The sequence below is a fragment of the Mangifera indica genome, chromosome 8 (assembly GCF_011075055.1).
Source record: "Mangifera indica cultivar Alphonso chromosome 8, CATAS_Mindica_2.1, whole genome shotgun sequence".
NCBI classification, from domain to species: domain Eukaryota; kingdom Viridiplantae; phylum Streptophyta; class Magnoliopsida; order Sapindales; family Anacardiaceae; genus Mangifera; species Mangifera indica.
Window position 1 is genome coordinate 11116713 of NC_058144.1, and position 16082 is coordinate 11132794.

A 16082-nucleotide genomic window follows, 5' to 3' on the forward strand; every position below is an offset into this window, starting at 1 on the left:
AATTATTATTGAAAAGTGGGTTTTACATAAAACCTTGGGTTGTTGGACTTTTTAAATTTCCAGAAAACTTACGTGGGATCTGTCACTTGCGTCAGTCAGAATCTCTCCCCAAGACTGGCGTCCCGTGATCGTTTTCTTTAACGGCGTCGTATTACATATCTATATATTATTCTTTTTAAAATAATGCTCTTTCGAAATAATTTTAAAAAATCCCAGGTGTCTTTTCTTCCTCGCTGAGAATTTACGTAGATCGTGCTTGCGTCCATCTCTCAGTTTGATTCATTTTCACTTTTATAATACTTCTCTTTGGTTCATTTTCCTTCTGAAAATTGTCGCAATGTGGAAATTTGAATCGTAGGTTGATTTTCTCAATGTTTTATCCGAAACAACGATTCAAATTGAATTAACGGAATCGCCGAATTTTCGATTCTTATACTTATGAGCTATCAAGTGGCATAGTTTAGACTGATCTCGCGGAATCAAGATTGTCTTTTAATCTGATTTTGCGAGATTTTTTCTTTTGCGTAATCTTGTTATAGAGGAAAGTTTTCAATTTTTAGAGAGTAAATTTGGCGGGGTGTGAGGGCCAAAAATGTCATCAAAAGTGGTGTACGAAGGATGGATGGTGAGGTATGGAAGGAGGAAGATCGGGAGGTCATTTATTCATATGAGATATTTCGTGCTGGAGTCTCGCCTTCTGGCTTACTACAAGAGGAAACCTCAATATAATCAGGTTCCAACTTCCAACAAGAATGTTTGCGTTGTTTTTATTTTTTTCGCTGCTCCGCTATGAATTTTGAAATTGTTTTTCTTAAAATTTAGAAAGTTTTTCTCAAAGTAAGATTCGGTGGAGGAAAGATTCTCCCTTTTGGTTTGTGTTAATAATAGCTATGAGAATAAGCTTTTAGCAAAAGTGGATGCATCTTGTCTGCTCAAGGTTACTGTAATATAAGGCTTTTTACTGTTTTTAAGAAAGAAATATTGTGTTTTGATTTTGTGATTTTTGCAGTTTACTTATGTAATTTGTGCAGATCATGGATGGATCTGAACTTTTTTTTTTCCCCTTATTTTATAAGAAGTGAAAATTTTGAGTCTAAAGTCTATATTTACGCTGCATTAGGTTCCCATCAAGACCTTGTTAATTGATGGAAATTGTCGGGTGGAGGATCGAGGCTTGAAGACTCATCATGGACATGTGAGTTGTTTTATCCTCTTTATCAACATAAGCTTTGTCTTTCAAAAAGGTTCAAGATGGAATTCTACATGAGAACTGTATGAATACATTCTGAATTTGATTATCTGGAAATATGTGCAGTAGAAGCTACCAATTTTCCAACTCTGTTACCATTGACATATTAGATAGCTATATAAGAAATGAAGTTGATTTTCAAACTGATGTTGCACATTGTAAATAAAATGAAAATTACATTGGCATTTATAATTTGCAATGAATTAAACATTTTGCTTGTCGGCTTGATTAACAGATTAAAGTGCTTAAAATATGTTTAACATTTTAGTTTTCCCTGAATTGGGTGTTAAAATATTGATATGTTCTGGTCATTTTGTTTTATGGTGTGTTAATGCTTGTCTATTTTAAAATCACTTCAAATTGTAATTCTATTGGTTCATGGCTATCACTAGTTCAGGTTCTCTTACTAATTGCTTCATTTATTTGTTGTGTAATCATTGCTAATCCATATCCTTAATTACTAATTTAAAATCATAAGGTGCTTTAGGTTAGTTATCTTAATTTAATATCTTAATATGATTTGAATATGTTTATTTCAGTTAACCTTGAATATTTTGTATGCTTTTCTAGATTGTATGTACCTTTCCTTTCTCCAGCTCATTTCTGAATTGTTTATGCCATAATGTACATGAGCCTGTTGTAGTTTATTATTATATCGAATGCATAATTATGTAGTTGTATTTCATATCTTATCGAAAAAGGTTGGAAAGGATCTCATTTTTGGATATTGAAATTCGATAAAATTGAATTGTGGAAGTTCGTAGTCGTCTATAACCATTTTTTCTAGAGTTTTGATGATGAAGTATGTATATCATTTTTCTGACTTATTATTCATTTATCTGTTCTGCAGATGGTTTATGTTTTGTCTGTTTACAACAAGAAAGAGAAGTACCATAGAATCACGGTTTGTTGTCTTTTCTATCTACTAAAATTGAGATTGGAGCTACGATTTTGAATGTTTTTACTTCAGTGCACTTGCACTTTTATATGCAACTTGAATATATTTTTGTTGGATCAAAAAGAGTTGAAAAGTGATGTTTAAGTTTATTTTCAAAGAAAATGTTTCAGTGAATTCTCCTGTAAATTTTGCTTGAGATCAATACGTTTTCACAAAGTAAGACACGGATAATTTGAAAATTGTATTTTAATAGGAAGCTTCTTTGATTTGTAAATAACAGTTCAACAATAGAATTTTTTTATCAGCTATTCAATATTCAAATAAACTGTTCCAAGAATAGCAGCAGTGATGAAAAAGAACTATATATGTTGCTTCAGCTATAAAACCAAAGAGTATATTTTCTAAACTAAACATGCGTACATGTCAGAAAATTGATTGCTTAACAGAATGTAAAAGAAAAATTACTGCATGCTAGAATGCAAAAAGACCAAATGTTTTCAAATTAAATAGCTAAGAATATTATTGTTCTGTTTTTTCATTTTAGTAAAGGAAAAAATTGCAATTGAAGAAATATTGTAACTGGGGCTTAATAAGATAATAGTTGAGGGGCTAATAGAATTATTCATATATAAATTCTAACATGAAACAGTGAATCAGAAAATAAAAATTTATGAAGGCACTTTGCCATTTCAGTTACTGAGTGTCTTATGGCATCAAAAGCTTTGTTTATTTTAAGGTCAATTCAGTTTTTTGTTTTTTTTACCACAATTGCACTAGATATCTATTTTGTTGGTTTCTGAATGATGTTTAGTAGACTGATATTTAATGAGCTCATTTCAACTTATCCACAATTTTCTAATTTGTCAAGAGACAAGTAGCTTTAGCATGTATTGATTCCTTTTAAATGGAACAACGTTAATCTTAGTGCTTAGATATATTGTTAAGGCTCTACTGGAACTGGAGGACCACTGAACCTCTTTATTCATACTTTATGCTATATATTTGAACATCATTGGTGTACATTTTTGTTAAAAAAATTATGAGCTGTTTAACGGACCAAAAATATTAAATATGAAAAGAACTTTCTGCAATCATGTTAAGCTGTATGGATTTGAAGAGGATATTTTTTGGGGGAGAAAACCAGATTAGGGAGTGGTTATGTTGTTGCTGATTTTTATTTGATTTTAGGATGTGATGTAGACAAGTGTAACACATATATTAAGACATTAGAATTAAAACAATTATATCATTTTGATTCAAGTTTTCAGGTGTACTCTTATGTCAGTTGAAATTAGATTTCAGGCAAATTAACAACATTGTCACATAGGCCTTAATTGGTCTTGCTTCTGAGCTTTAACATGGGGACTTCTAGTTATTTCTTTTCATTATTCTGCTACTATCGGCGTAACTATAAAGCTTCATTCTTCATTTTGGCATTTTTGCTAATATAGTTAGTTGTATTGGTCAAGTGAACTTATTGTGGCATGAGGACTGAAGCTTTAAGGGAATTATTGTTCAAATGATTTCATGTGGTGCTTCTATGGGTTGACAATATTCAAAACTTAGGCTTAAGTCAGGACTCATGTTTAGGGACAGCTTTAAATGTTTCTGTAGCCACTATTTTTTCTGCACTAAATGTTTTATAAGCTCCTTCTGGCCAAAACCATATGTTGGGTGAAGTTTTTGATGAGAAAAAGTAATAGATCTGTACTGTGCTCTTCGCAGATGGCAGCATTTAATATTCAAGAGGCATTAATATGGAAGGAAAAAATAGAGCTTGTAATTGATCAGGTACATTTTCCCACTAGCTTGCACTGCATACCATATCACTACCCCACCTTCTGCGTTGTTATACATTTAAAAATTTGTTGTTAAGGTGATGTAGCAGGCTTCATCTGTGTTCTAGATTTCATTTCAATATTGTTGCTCCTCTACTGATTTCTTGCAGTGTTGGGAGTTGGAAACTGATATTATCTTGTTGCCTCGTCTTGGGTTTTACATGGCCATGTCAAGACGTAGAATCCATGATAGTTCTGCATTGTGATAGGATCAAATAAATAATAATAATAATAAATAAATAAATAAAAATATATTTAATTAGGATAGTATATTTGAATTAATTATGATAGGATATTTGATTTAATTAGGATAAGATAATACATGGATTTGAAATTTAAAATATTAGAAATATAGATATTAGTGGTTGAATTGGGGTGAGGGGGGAGATTATTGATATTTTGGTAATTTGGGCAGTCTTTGGCTGATTGAGAGGGGAAAAACACCTCTATATGCCTTTGGGAGGAGTTGACACCTCTTGTTGTTAACACTATTTCTTTCAATATTAATAAAAATCGAGCTTGGTTCCAATCACATTGCATTGAAGCATTCTGGACTTATTTGGATATTAATATGTGCAGCATCAAGATTCACCAGCAGCAAATGGTAACAAATATATTTCTTTTGAATATAAATCTGGGATGGATAATGGGAGGACTGCATCATCTTCAGACCATGAAAGCCAGTAAGACCTATTAAACACTTTTTTAATTGTTTGTGCTGGTTATAATTGAGTTGCTACTAGTGACCATGTTCTATATAAGCTTTAAATTTCTAATTATGACTGTTTGTCAGACTTGACATTTGTGTAATATTTAGACGGTTGCACCTTGGTTTTCTGATTATATGGGCACCGGTCTGGTTTTGAACTTTTGCTTAATATTTAATTTACTCCTATTATGCTTTCTGCATGTTTACTGATTTGCATTGTCAAGTAGACTTTATTGATGTTAGTCTGCAAATCATTTCATTTTTATGGATTAAGAAAAACCTTTTAGGTGCTTTTTTCTAACTGCTTATGGGCCCATGTGGCCTTCCTTACCTGTAAGAATGGGTTGGAGGTTGAGATTGTGAGTTCTATCCCCATTGAAATGTGTAAGAAAAAGTTGGTTTTAAGGGGATATTTTAAAAGTTTTACTTATGTAAAGAGGTAATATATTATTTTTTATATTCAATTTGTAGAAAGTTTTCCTTATGTAGAGTACAATTCTGTTTAGATCTTGCCTCTAGGTATCTTGTTCTTATATTGTATTCGGTTTCTCAGTTCTTCAAGATGCAGAAATTGACTGTCCATTATTTGCTGACTTTGTTTTTGAGAAAATATCTGTCTTTTTGCGAAACTAATGTTATTTTGTCCTGTTTTTGTTGTTGCCTGAAGTCTGTATTCCACTTGACAAAAGATTAAGAAAAAAAGAAAAACTGCTATTGGTGTTTCTATATGTTGTTTCTAATTGCAATGCCAAAACTTTTAAGGTATGCTATACCAATTTTGTTTTTGGTTTGGTATGTTTGCCTTTTTCTTTGATTGGGATTCCACCTAATGGATAAGGTTTATGCGTTATGATTTATAACAAGTATGTCATTTGACTATTCTTGTATTGAGCTTCTATTTTGAACTCCATTTGCTGTATCCCTGATCATTTTTAGAAAGCTTTACCTGTCAGAGAGGGTTGAAGCATTCAATATTGGCTGTGTTTTGACTTTAAAATAGTTCCTTCGATTGAAATTGTCTTTACCTAAAAACTTAAGCCTTTGGGTTGTAACTTTTAACAGAGAGCAGTTTTTTGAGTTATTTGCTGTGTTGATATCAATTTCATATGCAATGACAGGCTTCACTATCAACTTCTTAAATGCCTGATTAAAATGTTACTTGGATATGTTTGTTGCTCGATGCAGTTAATGTGGTTATGTTTACTTTTTGTTTTTTTAAATGTTTTCAGGTTTAGTGCACAGGAAGATGAAGATGATGCACATCTAGATTTGATGCGGAGAACAACAATTGGCAATGGTTCTCCCTGATTTCCCTCTCTTGTTTACTTGAAGTTAATTTGGTGCAATAGACAGTGAATTTTATCATCTTTATATACCTGTTAGGTCTTCCTGATTCAGTATATGACTGGACACGGGAGGTTGATTCAGAGTTCTCAAACCAGAATGCAAACAATCAAGCATTTTCTGGCAAGCATTGGCGTCTTTTGCAGTGCCAAAATGGTTAGTAATTTTCCATATCTTCTTTTGTCATTCAGCTACTCCTCGCTAAGACGAAACTGAGGCAAAGTGATTAGAACATTGTTACTTGGGAATCTAACTGCTGGTGATGCTGTTTGGCTAATATGAATTGTTTGACTTCCATTCATTTCTTTTTTTTTTTTCCTTCTTTTTGTTTTATTTTATGACAGGACTCCGCATTTTTGAAGAGCTTCTTGAAGTCGATTACCTTGTATGCCTTTCCTACCTACTTTATGCCCGAGGTGTTATTTCACCATGCATTAAATGGTTTAAGTGAGAACCATCATCTAAAGTTTCCTTGATGCAGCCAAGAAGCTGTAGCAGAGCAATGAAGGCTGTTGGTGTTGTGGAGGCTTCATGTGAAGAAATATTTAAGCTTGTAATGAGCATGGATGGAACCCGATTTGAGTAGGGTCTTTTTTTTTTTCCCTTCCCTTATTGTAACTTCATATAGATTTTCTGTAGGCTCATTTTATAATTCGTGCTTTTTGTATAGGGAAGATAATTATAACTTCTTAGGTTACATGCAGAGAATAATTCTTGCTTTTTGTATAGGGAAGACAATTAAGACCCTGTGAACTGAACTTAGCTTCTCTTGAATTGTGCAGATGGGATTGCAGTTTCCAGTACGGTAGCTTAGTTGAAGAGGTTGATGGGCATACAGCCATACTCTATCATAGACTTCAGTTGGACTGGTTCCCTATGTAATATTCTCTGCATTAGCTTGTTTATGCTTTTAATCAGTATCAAATATACATGTTTCCAATCAGTGGAACCATTATTGTTCTGTTTTGGGTTTAAAATTGCTGAAACATGGTAATCATGTGGAAACCCATAGTAACGTGTTCTGACTAAACCTATTGTTCTGTTCCTATATATTGATATTTAACAAACAACCTTAAATATTGTATTCTGACCCAACTTAGATTTTTGAGACTTAGGAAGAAATAATTTTATATATATAATGCCTCTATTATGTTTCTCACTCCCTTGTATGAAGTTGTTCTCATTGGTCTCTAGAAGAGGATTTTAAATGGGATAATGATATTTGTTATTGGCATCAGTCTTGAGGGCCTTTAGCATGTTTATTAATGATGATTATTGACAATCTAGTGATTGTAGTTAGCACATTTCAACATCTTTCCCACAAACCAAAAAAGAAAAAACGCAGGAATTCTTAATTGTACACTTGAGTGCTTAGGAGTGGAATTATTTGCCACATTTTGCTGATAGTAGAGCCAGGAAGATAGACATTTTGGCGGAAGCTCATCGTGAGGGAGAGGCAAGGGATGAAGCAAATCCATCATTTTGATTGATAATATTAGGAGCACTGATATTCACATAAATGTTTATTTGGTCTTTGTAGAGAATACTTAACCAATTTCAAAACTCTTACTGCTCCTACAATCAACAATGAAACCAATGTGCTTCTTTCTATTATGTATCCCGGGGAAGGAAGATGGATAGCAGTGAAAATGTGATGCATATTTAAGAATAGAGAACTCTTTCTCTAAGTTACTCAACACTTAGTGTAGTTTGTGTGATAGAGAACTCTTTCTCTAAGTTACTCAACACCTAGTGTAGTTTGTGTGATTGCGATATTCTATCCCATGGTTGCATGTATTGAACCATGGAAAAAAAAAAAAACTTGTAAGACCTTTTTCCATTATGCATTTTCATGCAATTTAATTATTTTGAGTGTTCACCCCAAAGAACCCTTTTTCAGCAAGTACTTTATTTAAGGGAAATTCTCTTGCCTCTAGTACAATGTGGCCTAAAGACCTAAATACAGGTTGCCTAATGTGGCTTAGAAATTTTTTTAAAGCCTCCTTTAGGCTTTTGATTATTTCTAGTGGGAGTTTCTCATGAATCTTAAAATTTAGGATAGATTTATGACAAATTTGCAAACCACTTGGGTTACCTATGTTTTAGAAACTTCAGGTTATGGGAGGTCCTCAAAGTTTACTCGTTTCTGTTTAAAAATAACATTCTTCATGTTATCCATGGATCCATGTGGTTTCAGGTTTGTATGGCCTCGGGACCTTTGCTATGTGCGCTATTGGCGTAGAAATGATGATGGGAGTTACGGTAAGATTTTTTCCATCCACTTCTTGAGATCTCCTTGCATTGTTTCTAGGCTCCTAGCACTTGAATTTTCCATGTTTTGTATTTTGTTATTGTGCAGTTGTGCTGTTCCGTTCTAGGGAGCATGAAAACTGTGGTCCACAACCAGGATATGTGCGAGCTCATGTCGAGAGTTAGTTCACTGTCTTCTTCTCTGTCTAATTTCAATTATTATGTATGAGTGGCCTATACCAAATTGTACCATTGACCCTATTTATCTGATCTCTTAGGTGGGGGGTTCAATATCTCTCCACTAAAACTTCGAAATGGGAATCCCAGAACACAGGTGCAACACCTTATGCAGATTGATCTGAAAGGATGGGGTGTGGGTTATATTTCAATGTTTCAACAACATTGTCTTCTTCAGATGTTAAATAGTGTCGCTGGTAGGTAACTTGTCTTTGACATGTTACCTTTATGTTCACATGGATTATTACTATCTTGTAAGTCCATGCGGTGTCATGTCCTTATGTTTTGCTGTCATATTTGACTGTTAAGTATCATTAATACACTAAAACCATATTTCGCCGAAACATAAATTACATAAAAATTAAAATTAGTGTATGTATATAACATTAGTTGTTGCTTTTGGACTTTTTCTAGAACTATATTAAAATCGTATTATTTAACTGCTGTCTTTAATGTATGCAAGGTGATGCTTTGTTTTGGAAAAAAAAAAAAAAAGAGTGCTGTCTAAACTATTGAACTTTAAGCTGAATTGATTTCCTTGAGATTGGTGAAATCAGGAGCCTTTATCATGGTGAATGGTTTTTTTAATAATTGATCCCTGCTGTTGGAAAAGAAAAATGTCTAATAACTTCAAAGAAATTTAGGAGGAAAATCTTTTATGGTTTTATTTATTTATTTTGAATGTGTGGCATGTAATAATATATATTTTCTGTCAGTTTTGTGCTTTGTTGAGTTTGTGATGTTTAATTATTATGGCAGGTCTGCGTGAATGGTTTGCTCAAACAGATGAAAGGGGTGCTCCTCCAAGAATCCCTGTTATGGTCAATATGGCTTCAGCATCTGCTTCTTCAACAAAGAATCAAAAGCTGCATGAGTCATCCATTCATCCTACCCCATCTCTTGATCAGATGACTGTTGCCGGCAGAAACTCTATGATGGACGAATACTCAGATGAGGATGAAGAATATCAAATAGCTGAGTCAGAACAAGAGGTTTGATTGACACTAGATTGCTTGTCTTTCTATGTGACTTCTTTTATGAACTCTTGTTACATTTTTCTTTTGGGAATTTGCCAGGCATACCAAACAATGGAGAATGATATCAAGAGAACAGGTAACTGATAACCAATTAATCATATTTTTGGCCAAGAGTTTTTTTCTAAAGGAACTAGTTGGATTATATATTATTAACAAAATTATCTAAATTAATTGAAGCCTTGGAAGAAGAGCCAGACCATCAAATTGATTTATCTTGTTTTTCGGGAAATCTGCGACGTGATGACACTGATAATTCTCGCGACTGCTGGAGAATTTCTGATGGAAACAACTTTAAAGTTCGTGGCAAGAACTTTTGTATTGACAAAACTAAGGTTAACCGATATTCCATATTTTGTGTATCTGTTCTAGTAAATACATTATGGATTTTCTTGATGCATCTTCTAATGTTGTTTGGCTTTGTCTTTTATCATTCTATGGTATGTGCATCTGAAGATTCCTGCTGGGAAGCATTTAATGGATCTTGTTGCTGTTGATTGGTTCAAAGACACAAAGAGGATGGACCATGTTGCTAGGCGTCAAGGATGTGCTGCACAAGTACACTCTCCTATCTTTTTAACTGCTTCTCTCTTTATCTTTGTTTGTTTTTCTCTTTTTCCACTTTTCTTTCCTCTTTCCTCTCTCGCTCTTTTCATTGAATTACAAAATACTTCTTTTCTGCTGCTTCTCTCCTTTCTAGACCCCAACATTTTCTATCAAGGGGTATATCTTTTCACTTCTGCAAGATGGTCAATATATTTCTTTTAAAAATTGCTAGTATACTCTTTTAGTACGATGATTCTCTCCTTGTGCAATCAACTTTTGCAAATTTTGAACCTGTTAAAAGCATCAGTAACTTTATTTTGTTATACTAGAATTACAACTGATCGTGGAAAGCATCTTTAACCAAGGTGCTATTTGTTTATGCCACTTAAGTCTTAATGGAATCAAACTTAAACATCATTATTTATGTTTGTTTTTATGTTTGTTTTTCAGCTTGACACTTATTTAAAGGAATTCATGTCTTAATCTAAATATGCAAAAACTTTTGGTTTTATCTTTAAAAAATATCTTAATATATATTTAACATTTTGTTGCTTTAGAGTCTTGATCTTTTAAATAATAATTTTATTTACTTATATTCAGTCACCTCCTAGCTTGGACACACCATCTTGAGACATGATCACAAGTATCTTGTCATAGGTCACAATCTTGAGTATATTAATCTGGAGTCCAATCAGAGTGTTCCATTCTTGAATCAAATCTGAAGTTTCTTGACCTGAGACCTGATTCTAATTGCTTCAACCTTCAGCTTCCTATTCAGACCAACTTCAAGTTTTTAAGACTAGTAGCCCTGACTCCAGCGCCCTAACATAGGATGCAATCCTAGCTGGCCCAGCCAGGCCTAACAGAGAGTGTCCCAGCTTGAACCTAGTGTTGACCATCCAATCTCAAATTGGATCCTAAGTGTCTCAACCTGAACATGGTTGCCAGCATCTTGGTCAAGAAATTGATGATAAGTGTCCAGCTTGTTCCGAGCATGCCAATTTGTTTCTAGCCTCAAGTGTCACTAAGTATTCTTGATTTTTTTTAGTTATAAATAATATAAATAACTTAAGTAAATTATATTATTGTATTATTAATCAATTTGGTTTTGATTATGTCAAGCGATTGTATCTAGATGTTTGTAATTAGTGAATACAAATTTATGTAATATGTAATATTTTCAGGGGTGAATATGTGAAAGTTTTAGTCAAAATTTTCTTATTCATATAAATGAAACTACTCTATAATTATTTTTATTAAGAAAAGAGGAAGGAAAAAACATATCACCAAACTCAAATTTGGACTTAAGCTTTGAAACCTATTAACACGAATATCTGACTGAGACTAAGATTTGAGATGAAAAGGCAAAAACAAAATTTTAATGGAACTGATTGTCAATGTTGGATATATTGATGTAATTGATATGTAGTTCTTCTTTTGAATCTGTTATTGTCTGAACCTTGTTTTAAATTTATGTAGGTTGCTTCAGAAAAAGGGTTTTTCTCAGTAGTCTTTAATCTTCAAGTAAGTTTTACTTCATTCACATGTCATACATTTTAACCTTTTTGTATTGGTTGAATAGTTATAACAAAGTACATTTGCAGGTTCCTGCTTCAATGCACTACAGTATGGTATTTTATTTTGTGACAAGGGAATTAGTTCCCGGGTCCCTGCTGCAACGGTTTGTTGATGGTGATGATGAATTTCGAAATAGCAGACTTAAGCTTATTCCTTCAGTTCCTAAGGTATCTGTCTTGGTCATATATTAGGATATTGAAGTCTGTGTGGCTTAATTACCCATTTTGGTATCTTCTAGAGCAAATCTTTGGACCATGCACACAGATGTACACTGCCCCTTCTTTTTCTGTTGATTTGTTGTGCTCTTATACTTAGATTTTCTGAACTTAATCATTCAGGGATCATGGATTGTGCGCCAGAGTGTTGGAAGCACCCCGTGTTTGTTGGGAAAAGCAGTTGATTGCAACTACATTCGAGGTCCCAAGTACCTGGAAGTAAATCCTTGTAGAACTTCTTTGCAGATGCTTGTTTGAAACCGTTAATGCAGTTTAACATTGTTTACATTTCTATAGGTTGATGTTGACATCGGTTCGTCTACTGTTGCCAATGGAGTTTTGGGACTCGTAATTGGTGTGATCACGACATTGGTAGTTGATATGGCTTTCCTCGTACAGGTACATCCATTTTTATGTTCAAAACCATGTCAACATTAGTTAGATCTAAAAATCACCTGTTTAATGTTGGTTGAAACCATCGGTGGTTCAATTATTTTCCCACTGCTTTTTCTTTCAATAGGCAACTACAACAGATGAATTACCAGAACGGCTGATTGGGGCAGTGCGTGTTTCGCATATAGAGCTGTCGTCTGCAGTGACCCCAAGGCTACAGCCTGATACGTGAGGACAAACAATTTTTTACCTTAGATGATTTATGCACAAAAAAAAAAAAAAAGTCATTTGTTTAATTGTTTAGGTATATACATTTATTTTGATCCCCCTCCCCCCCTTGTTTTAATAATTTCTCGTTTCCTTATAGATTATATTACATCTCACGTTTGAATCGAAAATCAACATTTTTTTCCGAAGTTTCTCAGAACATGGCACAACCCCTTTTTGCAGACAAAATTGCTCTTTTTGATTTTTTTTTTTCAAACTTTAAACCAAAACTCATTCTTTAACTCTTAGTACTCATCTGATCATTCTTCAATTACAACACCTATTGAATGCAATGTTATTGTTTGTATACAATAGCCTCGATACTCAAATAACGTTACACTTTCCTCCATTTTGTTTACGTGAAATGGGATAAGTGTTAACGTTCTTCACAAAAAGGTAGTTAATATAATTTTACTTTATCCAAGTGAAGGTTGGGTATTGTTTACTCAAGCTCCCTTGCTCGCGTAAACGTTATGCTTACAGATAAAAATACGCGAATCATACCTCTTTGACCATTCCACAGAATCTATAATATCAGGGATAGGCTTGGCTAAAGTTCATAAACCGGCAATTTTAGTTCAGAATCGTTATTTTCCAGTTCAAAAAAATAAACCCTTGAATTGAAACGGTTACAGGTCGGTTTATAACTGGTTTAGAATTGATATTGAATTGTTAGTTTTGGTTTATGGGCCCGATTTAGAGTTAATATTTAACTGTCGGTTTTGATCCATGGGCTTAATTTATTATTTTAATTAATAATTATAATTATTAAAAATTAAAAAATTAAAAAAAAAAAGGTTTAGACTTAATTTTTCAATTAAGTTTTTTATGTATCTTTTTGAAATTTAAAATAATCAAAGTCTACGTAGTTCTCTTATTTTGGCGTACTTGATAGCCAGCGGTACTTTCTTACCTTATCATTCATCTCTGTTTTTTTTACTACTGGTTCCTATAATCAAATTATCTGTAGTTTAATCAAAGTTTTTTATTGAAGTTTACTTTTATATCTTTTTGATGTAATTCGGCTCTTGTTTAATTGTGTATGCATACTTAAGTTTCAATAGATTCGAAAGTCAAACTTGATCGTCTCTTATCCAATATATCGGTCCTTTAACTAAAAGTTTGTTTTACTGTGACAGTTAATGTCGATGTTGCTAGGGTTTGTTTAACAATAATTGTTAATATTGAAAAAGTTGATGCATGTCAACTCTACTATTTTAAAACTGAAAAGTCTTTACCTATATTGATATCAACAAACTCAAAATTAGTTGTTAGATAAATTTCAAGCTCTAAGGTGGAGATTGATGCTTTGCTTAGTTATTTGTTCCTTTGCATTATAATACGATCACTATAATTAATATTTTAAATTTGTGTTAGGGCAATAGGTGGTAGAGAGGAAAAAGAACATCTTTGGTTACCATAAACTAATGAATATTTTACATAAATTTTTTTAATTAAATTCATAATGGTAATTATAGTTAATGAAATATTTACTTCATTCTCATAATCTAATTATATGTATTTATAATATAATATTAAATAATTTATAACACTATCTAATTTATATGTAGGATAAAAAAACAAGTAATAAGAAAATTTTATAGAATTTTTTTAACCAATTTGTTTTCATTGAAAAAAAAATCTTTTAAAATAACATCTTTTTCAACCATTTGTAAAACTCTAATGATATTAAAGATTTCATTTAAAAACATGAGAAGTGAGATAATAAATTTTATTCAAAGTATAAGTTGCATTACTAAAATTTTTTAAAACATCTAAAATTGTCTTACAAATACCCCAATATTAAGAATATAGTGTAACTTATGATATATTTTTTGAAATAAATATGTACAATAATTCTCTATAATCGAAAGACTCGTTAAGTAATTCATATATTGAATTTCAACGAGTTGACATATCTTTAGGAAATCTTTTTGGTATTTTATTATGTATTTTACAAAATTTATTCTACTATTTCATTGTTTGGGGTTATGTCCATAAAAATAAAATTATTTTTTTTATTGGACTGATAAAATTATTAAGAAATCTTAAACCATTTTATACACATAAATTTAACATATAACATACACATCTAATATAAAAAAATCTACCACCTAAATTGGGCTTACAAATTTTTGTTAAACAAGTAATTGAGACCGTATTTGCAGTTACATTATCAAATGAAATTGAAAAAATTTTAAAAACTAATATATATTTTTCTAATATTCTTTTAATTACTCTATAAATATTATCGTTTGTATATCAATCATCAAACATCCTAAATGCTAAAATTATTTTTTGTAATTAAAATTTATTATCTATCAAATAACAAATTATATCCATATAAGAGTGAACTTGTCAATGGTCACTCTAAATATCACTACATAAAAACACACATCCATCTAAATAATAATTGAATTAATTCTTTTTTTTTTTTTATATAAACCTAATAATGACCTTTTTAATGTGTTTCTAGAAATAGTTTTATGTGCAAGATTTAATACAATTTTACAATAATTATTAAAACCAAAATATTCACCAAATGCTAAGTGATTTATTGCTACCATTTTTACAAATTCTTTTTTACTTTTATTATCACTATAAATAAATAGAAATTTATGTGGAGAACCATATCCGATTATTTGTGTTTAACCTCTATTTTGTCTAATTTTTTTCTGGATGTTTCAATTCCAAGTGTCTTTTGAATGTCTCATATTCACCTTCTTTCTTGAATTAATAAATTTGATTATAATAATTGCAAGCAATTTCAAAATTAATATCTTCTTTTTGTATTTTTTTAAAATGAATTTTAAAAATATCGAAAGTAAGAATTTTTTGTGGTTGTTGTTTCATCTCCACTTGTTGTTGTTGTTGTAGCTCCACCTTTACATATTGACTTTTACTTTCTTGTGTTGAAAAATCTTTCACAAATTGATCTTTATCCACATTTTATATATATAAATATTAACCAAATCCTCTATTATGTGAAAAATTTTCTTTATTTGTTATTTTTTGAAGATAAATAAAATTAATTATATAATTAATTATAAAACATAATGAGAACAATAATAATAATAAATAATAAATAAAATTAATTATAAGAATAAATTTTATAATTAATTATAAAATTATATAATAGAAAAATAGTAATAATTAAATTATAGAAATTAAAATTGGAATTGATAAATATAAAAAGAGAATTTAATTGAATTTGAAAGAATTTGATTGAAAGATTAAGAGAGTATTGAGAATTGAAATAATAAAAAATAAAAATAAATAAATGAGAGAATTGAAAAAGTGGGTGAGTGTTTATAAGTAAAATTTTATATAAAAAATTTAAAAAACGGTTATTAGGCCTAACGGCCGTATTTGCAAAGGCTGGGCCTTTGCAGAATTTGCAGGGCTGCAAATTTAAACTTTTTTTAATTTAAAAATATTTTAATGTTTTTATTTAAGATTAATAAATTTTTTAATTAAATTATTAAATCATCAATTCATGAATTTTCGAATCGGTCATGAATTGG

General features: G+C 31.3%; 1 protein-coding gene across 2 annotated transcripts; it reads left to right on the forward strand.

The window, feature by feature from the left end:
* Positions 1–189: 189 nt before the first annotated feature.
* LOC123224122 (protein ENHANCED DISEASE RESISTANCE 2-like) lies at positions 190–12707 on the forward strand. 2 transcript variants are annotated; one of them, XM_044647659.1, is made up of 22 exons: positions 190–733; positions 1121–1195; positions 2100–2153; positions 3873–3938; positions 4565–4668; positions 5924–5991; positions 6078–6194; positions 6383–6423; positions 6520–6620; positions 6821–6916; positions 8236–8300; positions 8398–8469; positions 8567–8722; positions 9285–9517; positions 9602–9638; positions 9740–9894; positions 10016–10117; positions 11585–11629; positions 11710–11850; positions 12022–12117; positions 12196–12297; positions 12419–12707. In XM_044647659.1, exons 1-22 carry the CDS (start codon positions 593–595, stop codon positions 12521–12523), a joined length of 2172 nt encoding a protein of 723 aa, XP_044503594.1. In that variant the 5' UTR covers positions 190–592; the 3' UTR covers positions 12524–12707. The 2 variants fall into 2 exon arrangements, with proteins under 2 accessions (XP_044503594.1, XP_044503595.1); XM_044647660.1 differs by lacking the exon at positions 8567–8722.
* Positions 12708–16082: the final 3375 nt, after the last annotated feature.

Coding starts and splice junctions, on each gene's coding strand:
- LOC123224122 (XM_044647659.1), top strand. CDS start 593: ATGTCATCAAAAGTGGTGTACGAAGGATGGATGGTGAGGTATGGAAGG. Junction 4,669..5,923: donor TCTTCAGACCATGAAAGCCA/GTAAGACCTATT, acceptor AAATGTTTTCAG/GTTTAGTGCACAGGAAGATG. Junction 6,621..6,820: donor ATGGATGGAACCCGATTTGA/GTAGGGTCTTTT, acceptor TGAATTGTGCAG/ATGGGATTGCAGTTTCCAGT.